Source organism: Acanthochromis polyacanthus, chromosome 3, assembly GCF_021347895.1.
Source record: "Acanthochromis polyacanthus isolate Apoly-LR-REF ecotype Palm Island chromosome 3, KAUST_Apoly_ChrSc, whole genome shotgun sequence".
Lineage (NCBI taxonomy): Eukaryota > Metazoa > Chordata > Actinopteri > Pomacentridae > Acanthochromis > Acanthochromis polyacanthus.
The window spans coordinates 21,406,835-21,422,507 of NC_067115.1; the positions used below are offsets into that span (position 1 = coordinate 21,406,835).

General features: G+C 42.9%; 1 protein-coding gene across 12 annotated transcripts in view; it reads left to right on the forward strand.

Moving 5' to 3' along the window:
- LOC110948863 (nuclear factor 1 X-type-like) overlaps positions 1-15,673 on the forward strand; it is a 121,140-nt gene that overhangs the window by 20,376 nt on the left and 85,091 nt on the right. For 10 of the 12 annotated variants that reach the window (XM_022190598.2, XM_022190605.2, XM_022190606.2 and 7 more), the window contains one exon: positions 13,941-14,472. In XM_022190598.2, coding sequence (XP_022046290.1) covers positions 13,941-14,472 — 532 coding nt within the window. Of the gene's footprint in view, positions 1-12,506; positions 13,073-13,742; positions 14,473-15,673 lie in introns of those variants that run through there. The other 2 variants (XM_022190602.2, XM_051945800.1) reach the window with 2 other exon arrangements.

Genomic DNA, 15,673 nt, shown 5'->3' on the forward strand with positions numbered 1-15,673 from the left:
ATCAAACTTCCCGGCAGGTTTTTCCCTCCTTAGCTTGGGGTTAAGAGCGCGCCCGCTCTTCATATTTATTTTTATATTCAGATGTTATGGATTGCTCCGGGAAAAGGCCGTCCCTTTTCCCAGCAGAGGAATTAATACTGTTTGAATGTTCTCTCTGGAGTCTAAAAGGAGGAATTTTGCAGGGGAGTTCTGAAGGTTTATAAGTTAAAATCTGACCACTGCTAAATAAACAGGTAATTATTAAAAACTGACCCTTGTTTGTTGACTTGCTGCTTTCTGGCCTGTATGTGTGCACCTGTCTCTGCCCTTTTTATGCACATGCAATGCACTTAACAGTGTATGAATGCAGAAGATTAGCAGAAAAAACACACACTTTAGTATGCTTTTGAGCAACTTTGTAAGGATAGTAATTGGGTGTGTGTGCTTTGAGTGATTTGTGCACCTCAGCATGATGATTTTCTTGCCTGAATAATATCCAAACACTAAAAAGTACATAAAAGGCCTGCACAGGTTCCTCCTACAACGCGGCAGAGCAGAGATTGATGATGTTAGCCAGTGTGTATTCAAGCCGCCTTTCACGCAGGTGATAAAATCCTGCTGTAGAAGCAGGCAGGGCTGCTCAGTGTCTTCGGGTTCATTCGCTGCACTTTATAAGACAGATTCAACCGACACGAAAACTCACATGTGCTCTCATCTGATAATATGCTGTCACTTCCCATACACTTCATTTTTCTGTCTTTCTCTTTCTCAAAACATATCTATTTTTTTTTTTTTGCTTTTATGTTTGCTTATCTTTGACAGTTTTTCTCTATGATCCCTCAGCTGCACCTACACACACTCTCTCTCTCTCGTTGCATCTGTTACTTCAACCACTTCTTTCCTGCGTTGTACCTCATTCTTTCCAGCCCCCCTCCACTACTCCTCTCTTTCATTCCCTCAGGAAGAGCCACAGTCTTATCTGGGATATGTTGGATTTGGTGAGCTTAAAAGCACTTTACTAACTCCCTGTCTGTCTCTCCTGAGAACAGCACAGGCTATCTAAAACAGTTTCACCATTCAAGAGGCTTTGTCCATTGGAATGCTGCTCATCGGGCAACTTTTTACTCCCTCTCGCCGCTTAATGCTAATCCTTTACCTGGCTCTCCATCTTCTGGACCTCCTCCCCTTCTCCTTTCCTTCTCTTTTTTTCTCCCTCTGCTTCTTCACTGTTCCTCCGCTGACTAAAATGCTTGATATACACATATTGGGTTTCTTTGGTGATGTGAAGGAATGCTAATGTATCATAACCATATTACAGTTCTAAGAGCTGACAAATGGTGCCAAGTGCTATCTGGAGACTCAAATCTCTACACAAGAGCCTTCTCTCTCCTCTTTAGATTGAAAAATGGCATTCACATTTTGATTTTCCTCTCTGGAAAAACATAAAGCTAAAAGCCCCTCTAACATTTTGCTGCAACAATAGCATTGTTGTATTCAATCATGCAATTTCTCCAGGAATTGGAAAGCTAGCCTAAATAAAGATGAGGCCAAATCCTATTTTGCATCTGATCCAGGGGATACTGTGCTGTCTTCTTTGTGCATGCGATGAAATGTTTTTGCGTATAACGCTGTCACAATTTGGTCACAGTTTAAAGTAATTTTTAAAAAGCATTTACTGAAATCTGGAAAACCAAATATTTATTTAAATGCTTGAAGAGTGTAACCAAATGATAAGTGCAAATCCAGAAGCAATCCTAACAGGATATGATCAGACCCCGGGCAGGCGCTCTCTGGCGTGTGGCGGGCAAACTGGAGTGAGGGATTTGCTCGTTTTATTATTAGGGCCTGTGTGTGTTATTGATGGAGTGGCTCCATCCATGTTGACTCGCAGAAAGACAGCGGTGATGGCGACACTGAGCAGGGGTGTCAGGCTTGGCGCATGGCTCCAACTCTCCCCAAACAGCACTGCAAAGGCAAACCCTGCTTCCCCTCTGTGTGAGTGTGTGTGTGTGTGCATGTATTTGAGCCTTTGTGGGTGTGTGGAGGCCATACTGCAGTTATATGTGTGCGTATTTCTTTCTCTGTGTGTGTATGCGTGTGTGTGTGTGTGTGTGTCTTTCAGTCCTGACAGCCAAGAAGACTCAGCAGCATCTGACGTGGCAGCTCTTGCTGCTTTCAGTCCAGCTCTTTCCTTCTGGCTCTCTTCTCTGTGATACTATCTTTTCATACAATCACATGTTTATAAATGGAGACTGACTGGTATTTCATACCGAACCAGTTTCGCTGAAGGTTTACCAACAGTCAGCGAAACTGTACTGTTATATAAATAATATAGCAGCGACAGAATATTTGTTAAAGTTAGAAATTTGTTCTGTTTGTTTTCAGTGAAACAAAGTAAAGCCGTGCAGGAGACCAGGAAAAAATAATTAAAAATTGGCAGGATTCAATTTGGGACCAGCAAGGGCACATTTTACACGTAAACAGTATTTTACTAATCGGCTATTCAAGCTTTCATCACTACAGGGGGGATTTCTAGCTAAAGGAAAATGTAAAATACTAAACTTGGATGAAATTTAATTATTTTTTATTACATTAAACTAAAGCATAAAATACGTATATACTGTTCTTTGATTTAAATTGTTCTTCATAATTGCGTTCAAGATAAGAGAGTGAATGAAAGTGGTTTTCAAATGCGCATTTTCTGATAACAGTAAAAATCCAATACAAAGACGAATAGGAATGTAACCTAATGCAAGAGCTTGGATCTGTCTTCTTTTTGTTCCCTGCTCTTTTTTCCTCCCCAGCGTGTTTGTGAGGTGGCTTTTTATCGAGGTGGGTTTCCTCCGTTTTATGTCCCCTCTGAGGACATGTACTTATGGCTGTCTGCCTGTGGTACTGTGGTGCTCCTGAGGTCTGAGCGAGGTGGTAGTTTAGGCTGGGGAAAGCAGCGAGTGTGGTCACAGAGGAGATAACTGCACACACACTCTCCCAGAGGCGCCCGTCTGCGTTGGGGAGGATTCATCTTTAAAAAAGAAAGGCACTAGTTTAAGAGATAAAAATTTCAAGATGATTTAGCTGTTGTGCGAGCTTGTGTGTGCACGTCTGCATGTGTTTGTGTGTGTGAGCGGTTGAGAAGGCTCTTTGTTTCTCGCCTCGCATGTGTTTGTGTGTGTCCTCTGTTTCTTCCGGCCTGGCATGGCGGTTGCCCTATAGGGAATGCCGCTCAGAACGGGCAGAGCGACCTTTAACCCTCACACTGCCAGCTCAGAGTCGAGCGTAACTTGCCGCCGTATCAAGAGTCGAGTCTCCCTTTAACCCGAAACCGTCAAGCATGGCAGAGATTAAGGCCCGGCTCTCAGGAGGCCATATGGAACAAACACCTTTTAACCCTAATGGGATCAGAGTCACGTAGGAAGCCACTTGGAGCAGGCATCCTCTCTTAACCCCTAACACTACCGACTCAGTGCAGACAAGGCAGAGTGCACAGGCAAAGGCCCAGCTTATATCATGCCACAGGGAGCGGGCACAGTTTAACCCTCACGGTGCCAACCGAGCACAGGCAAAACTCCAGCTCATACGATAAACAGAATTAAATCTGCAAGCTTCAGTGTCCCTGATAGGGGGTTCGCTGGTGTGGAAATAGGGTGGTTATGTGAGAGGGTCGGTTTCCCAAACATTTCCAGTGTTCTAGCTGTGATTACTGGGTTTTATTTTTTTTAGTTGGAGATGCTTCCTTCATAAAACTACTTTTTTCACCCAGTTAATCTCAGTGTATTTATGGCGTGTTGCCATTATGTCGCTAAAATTGTCAACTTCCCAAGAAAAAGGTAAAGCATCTGTGCTTGTATGAACTGAAACAATCATTTTTAAAACATTTTTTTAAGGCCAAGGGTTGTTTAATCTGATCTTATGGTTAATAATTCTTCAATCAGCAAGACTGATATGAGTAGAAGTTTAGCTATTGGTAGTAAATGTAGTCTGCTGCTATTATAATTTGGTGCAATATGCTTTCGAGCATACTTTAAAAATATGAAAACGATGGTGCCGCTAAACTGTGTGAACATGACCTAACGCATGTCTCGACCACCTTCCCTCATGTATTTTTTTTTTCCTTTGTGAAAAGAAGAGCGTTAATGGAAATACTCAAGGAACAATCAAGGAAGCAATCAATCATGCAAAAAAAAAAAAAAAATTAACAGGGAAGGAATGGATAAAGGTGCCAAATGGTTTTCTTTCAAATGATGCACTTAGTGCTACATGCTGACAGATGATAAAATGGTTAGACAAAATGCAAACAGATAAGGAAAAAGTATAATTTATAGAAGTGATGCTTTCCCTTTAAGGGAAGTAACAGGGCATGGGTTGTGGCGTGAGTGGCTGTGTGTATGCAAGGGAGAGTAAGAGAAAGAGAGTGACGGTAAAGGGAGTTTCTGCACTTGCCTGTCTGGCACCGGCCGAGGAATGAGTGTACAAGTTTGAGTTGCTGGGTGAGTCAAGCTGTGCGAGCGAGAGGCAGCGAGAAAAAGGAGTTCCACATTGAAAGGAGTGAGAGGGAGCAGAGCAAGGGATGCTGGAAGATGGATAGCAATTTAGATAGAGAGAGCATGGACAGTTGGTAGAGGGTGAGTGAAGCAGCTAAAAGCAGAGGGAGGGATGGCTGAAGTGCAACAACAATATGAAGTACAGGAAAGGGAGAAGTGGTAGAAAGAGGGGGATTGCAGAGTAAAAGGTGAAAGAAATAAATGAAGGAACGGAGGAGTAGGTGATGGTGGGGGGCACAGAATGAATGTGTGAGTTGGGCTAGTGGTGAATCATTTGCATAAAGGGTGAGGGCACTCTGCCCGGCTTTGGGGAGAGGTTGGCATCTCGCCTTGCCGACTGGCAGAACGAGGACCGGGGAGGAATAAAAGAATGAGGGGGAGTGAAAGAGTGAGGGAGAAAGTCTCTCAATAGTGCATCTCTTGTGCGAGGAGAACCAGGCCTTGGCTACTGCTGGAGCAGGGCATGGTGGGGAGGGGATATCGGGTTTCATTATCTGCTTGATTCCTGCTGTATTTGCTAACCATGAGGTTCAAAGCCCTCAGTGCAGCTGTAGGCAGGGCATGGTAGCCAGTCTGTGCCGCTGGCATGTGCCGACTGGAACACTGTAGGTGTGTGCAGCATGCGCTTTGGTTTGGAGTGAGACCGAAAGTGTGAGACAGACGTTATGCCTTCACTGTATAGTGGAAGCACAAAGCTGCCGCACTCTGCCGTCACCCCTCACACACACACACACACATACACAAATGCGCACACACACACACACACAGATACACACACTCTCCAAGTGTCACACTGCCTACTTGACCTTATCAGGAATGGCTGCCCTTGTCAAGGGGAAATGCTGTGCTCAGTTTTACAGCAGTGTCCTGTCAGAAACTGCCACACCGACAGTATGCATCAGTCATTTTGTGTGTGTGTGTGTGTGTGTGTGTGTCTGTGTGTGTGTGTGTGTGTTTGATGATGCTACAGAAACCACAACAATGTAAACACACATACGATGCACATGCAGTAGTCTGTGCATTCACTTAGCTTCTGCTTGCATGTAATCCTATATGTCCCGTGTAGCTGCAGCTACATGCTAAAACGGTTTATTAAATCATTGTTTGTAACATGTTGCGCCAGAATCTCCTAAATTTGTTTGAAATCTATAATTTTCCCCAGTTTTATTTATACCATGATAACATCATTCCTAAAAGAAACATTCTGTCTAATTGACGGCACTGCGATCAAGATTAGCATCCAGTTTTGCATCACAAAGAGTAAATGTATAATGTTTCAGTTCCCACAATACATGTATAACTTTGGAAGTCTCTCTGCCAAAGAGCCCTAGATATATTTAGCAAATAATCAAATGTGTTCTCTATTCCAAATTGAATTTAGTTCTCCAAATATTTTCAGAACACAAATTGGTAATATAACTCACTTGTGAGGTTAAAGTTCTGTTTATAATTATCTCTATAATGTGAAATTTATGCAAATGGGCAGAGTCATAGAGAAACCACATAAACCTCAAGAAAATCCTGGCTGAGCAAATTTTGGATACTTAAAAAGAATTATGAAGAGCACTTGATCTTATCTTTGATGTGCTTACATTGAGGCTGAAGCAGTCTGCCCAGACAAACCCGTCGCACAAACGAGAAGACATATTTGAGTATAATATTACCCAGGTCTGCAGTCATGTCAGAAGCCCCGGCTTGCTATCAGTCCTTGTGTCTCTGGAGCTGTTTAAAGCCTGCTCGCTCTGTCTTTCCCTCTCAGCCTCATGCCACAAATGGCTTCCAGACTTTCACACATAGTAATGCTTCAGTGTGTAAACAGGCATAATTACAAACGATGCGCAGGCACACTTTTAACATCAATCTGTGCCGATGGGAGAAAGCGAGCAGAAAGAGAGGAAGTTTTTTTTTCTTCCAGGCGTTAGAATGGATGAAAAGGTTCTGAGCTGGATGGAAATCGAAGGACTGGCAGCGATGAGATGTTAAGGAGGATATTTTAAGAGGCATACTGTGAGTGTGAATGCACGTACATGGGCCTGGACAAGAGGACAGAAAAAGAGACATTTCTTTTTATCTGTATTTTATTTCCATGAGATGTGAGGTTGCTAACCTATCACCTCCTATGGCAGGTTGTCACTCATCACTTGCTCTCTGCATTCCTGATTTTTCTATTTTTCTTGTGCTTCTAATAGGAAGGACACATGGAAATTACTCGCACAGAAACTTTTTTCCTCCTGTTTCCTTTTTCTTTTGTGTACACACAGCATTATGCCTGTGCAGCATAAAAATTTAGAATTCCTGGTTTTATGTAAAGTTTGTGGAGCTTTATGAAATATTTGATTCATAAGAACTCAGGCAGCTTTGACAGACAAACACACACACACACACACACACACACACACACACACACACACACACACACACACACACACACACACACACACACACACACACACACACACACCAAGGAAAAATAGTTTAGATCCCTCACAGTCTTTCCCTTACATCACCAGTGTAGTTGTCAATATGTGAATTTACACAACAGATGTCAAAGTTGAATTCCAGTCATAACACGTCCTGACCTGATCAGCTTTCTCTCTCTCTCTCTCTCTGTGTGTGTGTGTGTGTGTGTGTGTGTGTGTGTGTGTGTGTGTGTGTGGTGTGTGTGTGTGTGTGTGTGTGTGTGTGTGTGTGTGTGTGTGTGTGTGTGTTCTCATCATTCAGGATCATCTCGGTCAGATCTGTGGGTCACATGAAAAAATTTCTACAGATAAATCTGATATAGAGTTACGTGCTTTTAAATTTTTAAAGAATTATAACTACATTAGCTTATGTCTTTGTGGCTATGTTTTAAGAATAAAAGCTGCCCCTGGTTTTTCTACTATTCTAGCAAACACAGTAAAATGCAATAATAATAACAATAATTATTATTGTTACAGTAATAATAATAATGTAACATATAGAGTTGTGGGTATGTTTAATTTGCAAGGGAACTGCAATTTCTAATGAGTGTTGTTAAATGTTGTCGTTTATCAAATAAAACCGTAAAAAGGAATTTGCTTTAATTAAATGCTGTGACATTATTTAAATGTGCATCTTAAATATATACTGTAAAATTTCAAGATATTGCTGCTGTTAATTAATTTACTGTAGCAATTGTCAATAGTGTTTTTTTTTAAATATATTGTAATTTATGCTAGTATGAAACTAACATTTTTAAAACCATCTGCTGACATTTAAAAATTAAATTGTTTATTTAGGTCATGTTGGTGATAAGCACAAATGCAGCAGCCCATAGTATTGCTTTTATTAATAAGCAATATGAATGAGATGCAATTATAAAGCTTTTTAATATTTTTGATGAGGCAAAACTTATTTGCTAATTATTAATTTTTTGTATTGTGTATTAAAGTCTATTGCTCTTTTTCTATTTCTTTCTTTCTTTAGAAATTGCAAATTGTGCTGTCATTCTTTTTTGGATAACTATTTAAAACAGAACAGAAGATTTTTTTTAAGAAGCGCTTCATTCTGTTAAAATATTACTAAATGTCTAAAATCTTATCTGCAAGCCAGGCAGAACAAATTGAACACCTGCGGACTCTCAAACAAGGCGTCCTCACTATGCAGGATGAGGTGTCAAACAGGCCTACTTGCTGATCTGTGTTCATACCTGTCCTGTGCACAGCCCTTTGATGCCTGCCTGCATGATTAATACCACAAATTCACCTCAGGTGATTACTTATTATTAGAGCTACTGATATCACTGTGGGAAACAGGCCAGAGTTGAGACAGTTAAAATCAGCCATATGCAAATAAATCCCACGAACAGGAACTATTACTTTTTTAAGATTTGCATATTGGTGTTAATAATCTCTCTGATGTGTACCTGCATTCATTAGACTAGCTAAATAAGTGTGCACCAATTTGAAGAGTGCAGCTGCAAAAACGCCTTTGTGATTGATTTAACTGAGGTCACGCTCTACATTGGATGCATTTATTAGCAGGATTCGGCCTTTTATGTTATTTCATTTTTTCCAAAATAGAAAAAAAAACACCATTTAATCGATTCGACTTTTTTTTTTTTTTTTTTTTTACATATTAAGTTTGACCCTCTTTGTTTAACGTAGGCCGCACGGACAGACTGGCTCAGAAGCCCGTTAGCAGAACTCAGGTTTAGCTTTCTCTGTGTGGGGAAAAAGGCACGGTAGATTTAAATACATTTGATATTTAGAGCACTCTAGTGTCAGAAAAATGTTTTTGAAATATTAAAAACAAGAACAAAAAGGGTAATTTACAGACAGACCGACGGAGGCTGAGAACACCGTCCGTGAGGGTTGACAGTCGGAGCAGTACGCCGTTATTAGCCAAAACTAAACGTTGAACAGAGATTCTAATTAGAGGGTGAACACGGTCAGAAAGGTAGGTTTCATTTTATATAAATGAAGGTATTAATTTTATATTGTGTTAGAGTTGTAGAAACACAAAGTCCAGGCCGCTGTGAGCTGAAAGACAAGAGTTATGCGTTTCTCCTCCTGCTGCTGCTTGGGCCTAATTTAACCGTTAGTTTAAATGGTGGTCCAAAAATCAAATTGCCAACTTTAGGACCTGTCCTGTACTTTAAACCGCAATTTTGTCTCATTTTAGATTCACTTTAGGCCTCATTTTGTCGCATTCTGACCACTACAGTGTATTTTTAACATTTAGATATTCAGGTAATTTAACCTTAAGCAGTCTGTGTTTGGTGTTTAATACCATCAAAATTTTGGAATACAGCAATTGTATTTTCATAGGTTTTTTTTGTTTTGTTTTTCTGGCAGTTACCACAGCTTCTAGCTTGGCCTTGTTAATAAAACCAGAGATGGTTTTCATTTCTGTCCTCCTGTGTGAGTGGTACCTTGTCAGGGCCAGAGTGGAGACCGGCCTGCCCAGCCTGGTCGAACAAAGGTCGTCATTTTCTGAAAGACAGTGTGGCAGGCAGAGATAAGATGAGCCCCCGCTTAAATTATTGCAGAGCAGATACCTACAGAGTCCAGCGGCCTGGAAGAGGCCTGAAAAGCTGCCACTATTTGTTCTGTCTTGAAGAACTCTGGGCAAACAGGAGAAACCTTTTCTAATGAGCTGAAGGAAATGTGGGTTTGAAAATGTCAAAAAAGGACACATTAAATAGCAGGGTGCCACGCAGACTCATTTCTTGGCCAAAACCGTAAAAAGATTTTGCTTTAACTGCAAATTGGTGCACAGACCTCAATTCCTGTGTTATGCTGTTGTGTTTAATTTTGCATTTGGTCCAGTTTATGAACATAATAGCTCTGGGAGCAAATTTAACTTAGTGATTTTAATAAGACCTTTTTTAAGGATTACATCTTTCATACAAATAGTATTTGCTTAATCATATGGATTAACTTGTAACCTTGTAATAGGTTTCTGCCATTTTTCATCCTCTTTTTGTTATGTGGAGATTTAATGAGAGCTGTGTTACTGTAAAATGTTGCAGGCCTGGAACCACAAAAGAAAATGTGAAAGGAGCGGATTAAATTTCCCTGATAATAATCTTGGTTATTGTCATTTTGCCTGTAATGGCAAGATGATATTACAGGAAGTGACAGCAGTACTTGGAACATATCGTTCCTCCTCATTGTCTGCATTCATTCATCAAAAAGTCCAGATCCCTTCAGTCTTTTCAAATAAGTGGGAAACACACCTCCATTATTTTTCAATAACAAAAACAAACATGCACACTCTCTTTAATTCTGTCTCCTCCGTGTTCCACTTGCCCATGTTTTTCTATCTTGCCTCCACCATCTTCTCTCATTCCCACATTTTCCACGTTTTCAGTGAAGCAGGCGTATGTTAGCATGAACAATCGGCACCCGGCCCGGCTCAGCCTGGTCCAGATGGGGTCTACACCCCCCCCCAGCAGTAGCAGTGATAAGCCAGTCAGCCAGCCAGCCAGACAACCAACTAGCCAGCTAGCTACCCACCTGGGTAGCCAACCAGTCATTCACCCAGCCAGTCATGTAGCCTTTCAGCCAACCTAACAGCCAGCTTGCCAGCCAGTCAGTGGACCAGCCACTGACAGAGGGAGCAGGCTAGGCTAAATCTGATGGTCCTGGGAGCCAACCAGAGGACACTGGCCTTTGTAGGGTGTTCACACAGACAGCCTGTCCCGTTGCACAGCAGGGGGGCTTCAACATCACAATCAAATGCCCGGGCCCTCAACTTTGCCACATGACAAGTTAGCTTTTTGTGGCTGCCCACTGTCGAGATTCCAGTCTTGACAATGTCTCTATAATTCCTGCGAGCCTCACGGACTAATTCATGTCATTTGGATGGCATAAATGAGCAAATGTGTCCTTTTTTTTTGTAAATTGGGAGAATGGCGTTTAAATACACTTCTAATGAGAAGAGCGGTTCATACGTGTTTCATAACAAACCATCACAGAGATATTATTTTTCTGACAAATACATCCGATTATGTTGAATCAGTTCTTGGTGAGAGCCTTTGTGTCAGATATTCCTCCCATGGTGCACTGGGCACAGCTTGTCCGTCTGAGGTCATGCAGGTCAGCCAACGGGGACGGGACAACGTGCTGTCCAGGGCAGCTATACAGGCATGTGCTCCCTCACTTTCTGCTGCTGTTCAGATTCCCAATTAAGTCTCATTGTGTGCTTCATAATGCAACATGATGAAAATATGGGCAATTTAGCGTCAGCAGTAGGAAACTATTATGCTTTTCACTATTCCAGACCAACATATGTGATTCTGAAAGCATTAGGCTAAGCTTTGAGAATTACAGGAAGCGGTATAGCCTGTTTTAGACCGTTTCAATATCCGCTTGCCTTCCGTGAAAAGCTTAACATGTACAGGCTACTTACATGAAGCCGTCCACCACAGCATTATCAGCTGCCATTGTCCGCCGAATCCCCTCTCTCTCTCTCTCTCTCCCTCTCTCTCTCCCACAAATAGGATTGCTCTCTAATTGGGTAACAGAAACTTTTAATGTGTTTCTGTGTTTGTGCTGTTGGGGCTATTAAAGTAGAGTAACAAAAAAAAAAAAAAACGGAGAGAGAGGAGGAGAAGGGGCCAGTTTGGACGTAAGAGTGCATTTTGAAACAGGAGAGCATGTTTTTGGATGGTATTTTTTGTTTGGGGGGAGTGGGTTGTTGGGGGGCGACTTTTTCTTCCCCCTCCTCTCTTTGTTTGTGTGGTAAATCCAGGAGCAGCTGCTGGTCTCAGGGTCTAGTGGGATTTTGGGTCTGTGTTTTCTCCTGCCATCCCATGCCAAGGTGGTGTAACGCGAGCACAGAGAGAGAGAGAGGGAGAGAGGGGTGTTTCTGGAGGGAGATTTGGGGGGTTTGTGGTGGTGGAGGGGGGATGCAGTTGGAGAGCAAGCTGGTTTGTTGGGATGGCTGTGACCATGTTGGTGACGAAGGCGGCGAGGGAGGGGGAGGCTTTAGAAGGCGGGTGCTGTCTGGATGCATGTAAAATTAATATCCTCTGGACTTTGCCTTTGCACTAGATTGGAACTTGTCTATTTGGCTAATGACGTGCCTTCTGCCTGCACCACACACAATCCACTCCCCCCTCTCTCCACTACCAGCCACCAACCATCCACTCCCCCACCTCTTTGCTTCTCCCTCTGCCATCGCTCTCTCTCTCTCCCCTCCCTTTCAGCGCTGGGAGCGTGCGTATTGGCTGGGCTGTTTGAGACTCGATGCCAAATAGGTGGGCCCTCTGCGTGTTGGCACAGACTCAGTCAATGGTTAGAGACGGAAAGTGGAGAGGAAGAGAGAAAGAGAGAGACAGAGTTGGAGAGAAAGAGGGGGAAAAAAGAAGCTGCACTCGGGTTTGCCAGCGGTCGTGCACAGTCTTCCAACATTGATTCGGTCCTCTTGTTTTTTTTTGTTTTTTTCCTTCTTCTTCTTCTTCTTCTTCTCCTCCGTCCGCACCCCCCTTGTCCAGCTCTCTCTCTCCCTCTCCGTGAGTCTTATGCAGATCAGAATTGAACCAATAGCACACGCCGCTTTGCCAACCATTTTTTTGTTGTTTTTTTTCCATCGAGATATTTTTTTCTGCATATTTTTGCAAACAAACAAAGAGGCTTGTTTTAGGTTTTTTTTGACAATTTTATCATTTTTTCCTGAAGTGTCTGTTTTATTTCATTTGTGCACATCCAGCTCTGTTTTTTTTTTTAATCTTTCAAACAGGGAGCCTGCTAAACTTCTCTGCACTCTCCTTCTGTTGTGCTCCTGAACAGCACCTCTTCTGCAGCTCCGGCTACAGTACCTCCTGTGTTCTTGTGCTGGTATTACACTGCGCCCCCCTTGGCCTGTGTCCTCTTTCTCAGCTTTTTTTCCCCCCTGCTGCTTTTATTGGACAGTTTCTCAGCTTCTCTTTTTGCTTAATTTCTTTTTTTTTCCTCAGTCCTTTGTTTTCTAATATACGCAGCATTACTTCAGCGCGTTTTGACTCAACAGTCCAGTCACTGTGCTGGTTTTGCATTTTAAGTTTCTTTGCAATCGACGGGGTGAATTTATGATGAGAGAGCAAAATGGTAACTACCGTGTAATTCTTTTTTTATTTGCATATATTTTTAAGAAGTGATTTTGAGTGCAGATGCTGCTATTTTATTTATGATCAAATATTTCATGTCGTGGCTCTTAAATGTGACTGCTGTCATTTTAGTAATTAGGAATGTGAATTCCCTCAGATTATTTCAGTGTCGTATGCATTAAAAAGTGTATGCAGTTAGTTTGCATGCTATATTTTATAAATGCCACGTTTTTACTTCTTTCTCCTCTTCTATTTTGTTTACTTGGATTTATAATGTTTTTGTTTTGTCACTGGGAGATGCAAGTCGAGGAATATTTTTATTCATCAGCAACATATTTTTTTTTGTTTTTAGGCAGACACAAATTTTATGGTGACATTACATTAAGAACCCTTATAGTTGTTCATTTAATTAATTTTCATTTTTCCACCTCTTACCTCAGTCTTTGAGTGTTCAGTGATTTGTAAAGTGTGTCCTTCGATGTGATGTGTCAATGTTCGAGAGTGTAAAGCATCTTTTCCAGTCTCGCTCTCTCTCTCTCTCTCTCTCTCTCTCTCTTTCTCTCTCTCTCTCTTCTCTCTCTCTCTTTCTCTCTCTCTTTCTCTCTTTCTCTCTCTCTCTCTCTCTCTGTCTCTCTCTCTCGGCGCCTCTCGCTCATTCTCTCCCTCCGCTCACTCGGAGCAGGCGCCGCTCCTCCATGCTGCGCGCCGGTGCTAACTGCCTCTCCTCTCTCTTCCCCTCCTCACCCCCGCTCCCTCTCTCCCCATCCTTCTCTCCCCCGTTCTCCCCCTCTCTCTCCACTGCCTCCTCCTGCTTCCCCCCCTCCTCCCTCTCCTCCTCCACCCTCCCCCCGTCCTCCTCCCTCATCCAGGATGAATTCCACCCCTTCATCGAGGCCCTTCTGCCCCATGTCCGCGCCTTCGCCTACACCTGGTTCAACCTGCAGGCCCGCAAGCGCAAGTACTTCAAGAAGCACGAGAAGCGCATGTCCAAGGAGGAAGAGCGCGCGGTGAAGGATGAGCTGCTGGGGGAGAAGCCAGAGATCAAGCAGAAGTGGGCCTCGCGCCTGCTGGCCAAGCTCCGCAAGGACATCCGGCCTGAGTTCCGTGAGGACTTTGTGCTCACCATCACGGGGAAAAAGCCCCCCTGCTGCGTGCTGTCCAACCCCGACCAGAAGGGCAAGATCCGTCGCATCGACTGCCTGCGCCAGGCCGACAAGGTGTGGCGGCTGGACCTGGTGATGGTCATCCTGTTCAAGGGCAGCCCCCTGGAGAGCACGGACGGAGAGCGGCTGGTCAAGTCTCCACAGTGCACCAACCCTGGCCTGTGCGTCCAGCCACACCACATTGGAGTGTCCGTCAAGGAGCTGGACCTCTACCTGGCCTACTTCGTCCACACGCCAGGTATGTGGCCCACTGGACACTAGACATTAATAGAGAGGGATGCCAGCACATAAACACCTGACAGACAGGCCCACGATGATGTGTGTTTAGGTGTACGCTAACGTTTGTGTAATCACATGCATGCACACATACACAGGCTCATGGGTACACAGAAACACTCGCTTATGTGACACATAATTAAAGAGAGAGAAACTGACAGAAATCAAAATACATGAAGATAAAGTTTTGGGTAGTAAGATTACAAACACTCCAAAATATTTCATATCACAGAGAGTGAGTAAGGTGTCTCTAAAAGCTTTCTAGAAAATTGTGTGTATAGACAGGTTTAATATTCTGTCAAATAAATAAATCAAACGTTTATCTCCAAGAGAGGCAAAATTATAGTCCTCCCTGCTTTTTTTTGCGTTAGACAACAGCAAATAGTTTTTGTCATATTCACTTCTCTTCATCTGTTTTTTGGTTTTTGTTTACATGACAACATAGTATCAACAGTAATAAAAAACAATTTGTGAGTGTGTGTCAAGGGCATTCGTCCAGCGTGCTCTGGCAAGTGTGTGTTCATTTTTCTGAGCGAGGCAATTGCGGCTTCATGTGAGCATGTATTTTGTGTTTTAGGAAGGAATTGGCATGCCTGTGTGTGTGTGTGTGTGTGTGTGTGTGTGTATGAGGGTGAGTGTGTTTTTTTTTCTAATTTTTTTATGAGATGATCACCGCTGTCAAATTCTGTGTTTTCGTGCAATGAATGTTGCACAAAGGAGAGTCACTGTTTATAATATTGCACTCAGTGTGTCGGAGTGTATGCGCCATGATAAGGCCGTTGTAGCCAGAGATCGTCATTTGGCCACAGCCCAGGTTGTGTGTTTATGTGTGTGTGAGAGAGAAAGAGAACAGAGCCGCGAGTCTCCTGCTCTCAGGCCGCAGGCTGCTGCCGCCTTCACCGTCTGCCTGAATGCTAGCACCACGTTGGACCTGGCTGCCAAACACACGCTCACACACAAAACGCCAATGCTCAAAGACAGCCAGTACTATTGCAGCCACCTTCACACCCATACACACACACATGCAAACACAGCTAAATAAAGATACACACATTCGGTTTAAAATAAAATATATAAAAAAAAACAGAAAAAAGAAAAACAACTCTGTCATCTTTGTAGCGCACTTTCACACGTAGAGCCAAACACGGTTTTAGTCACGATTG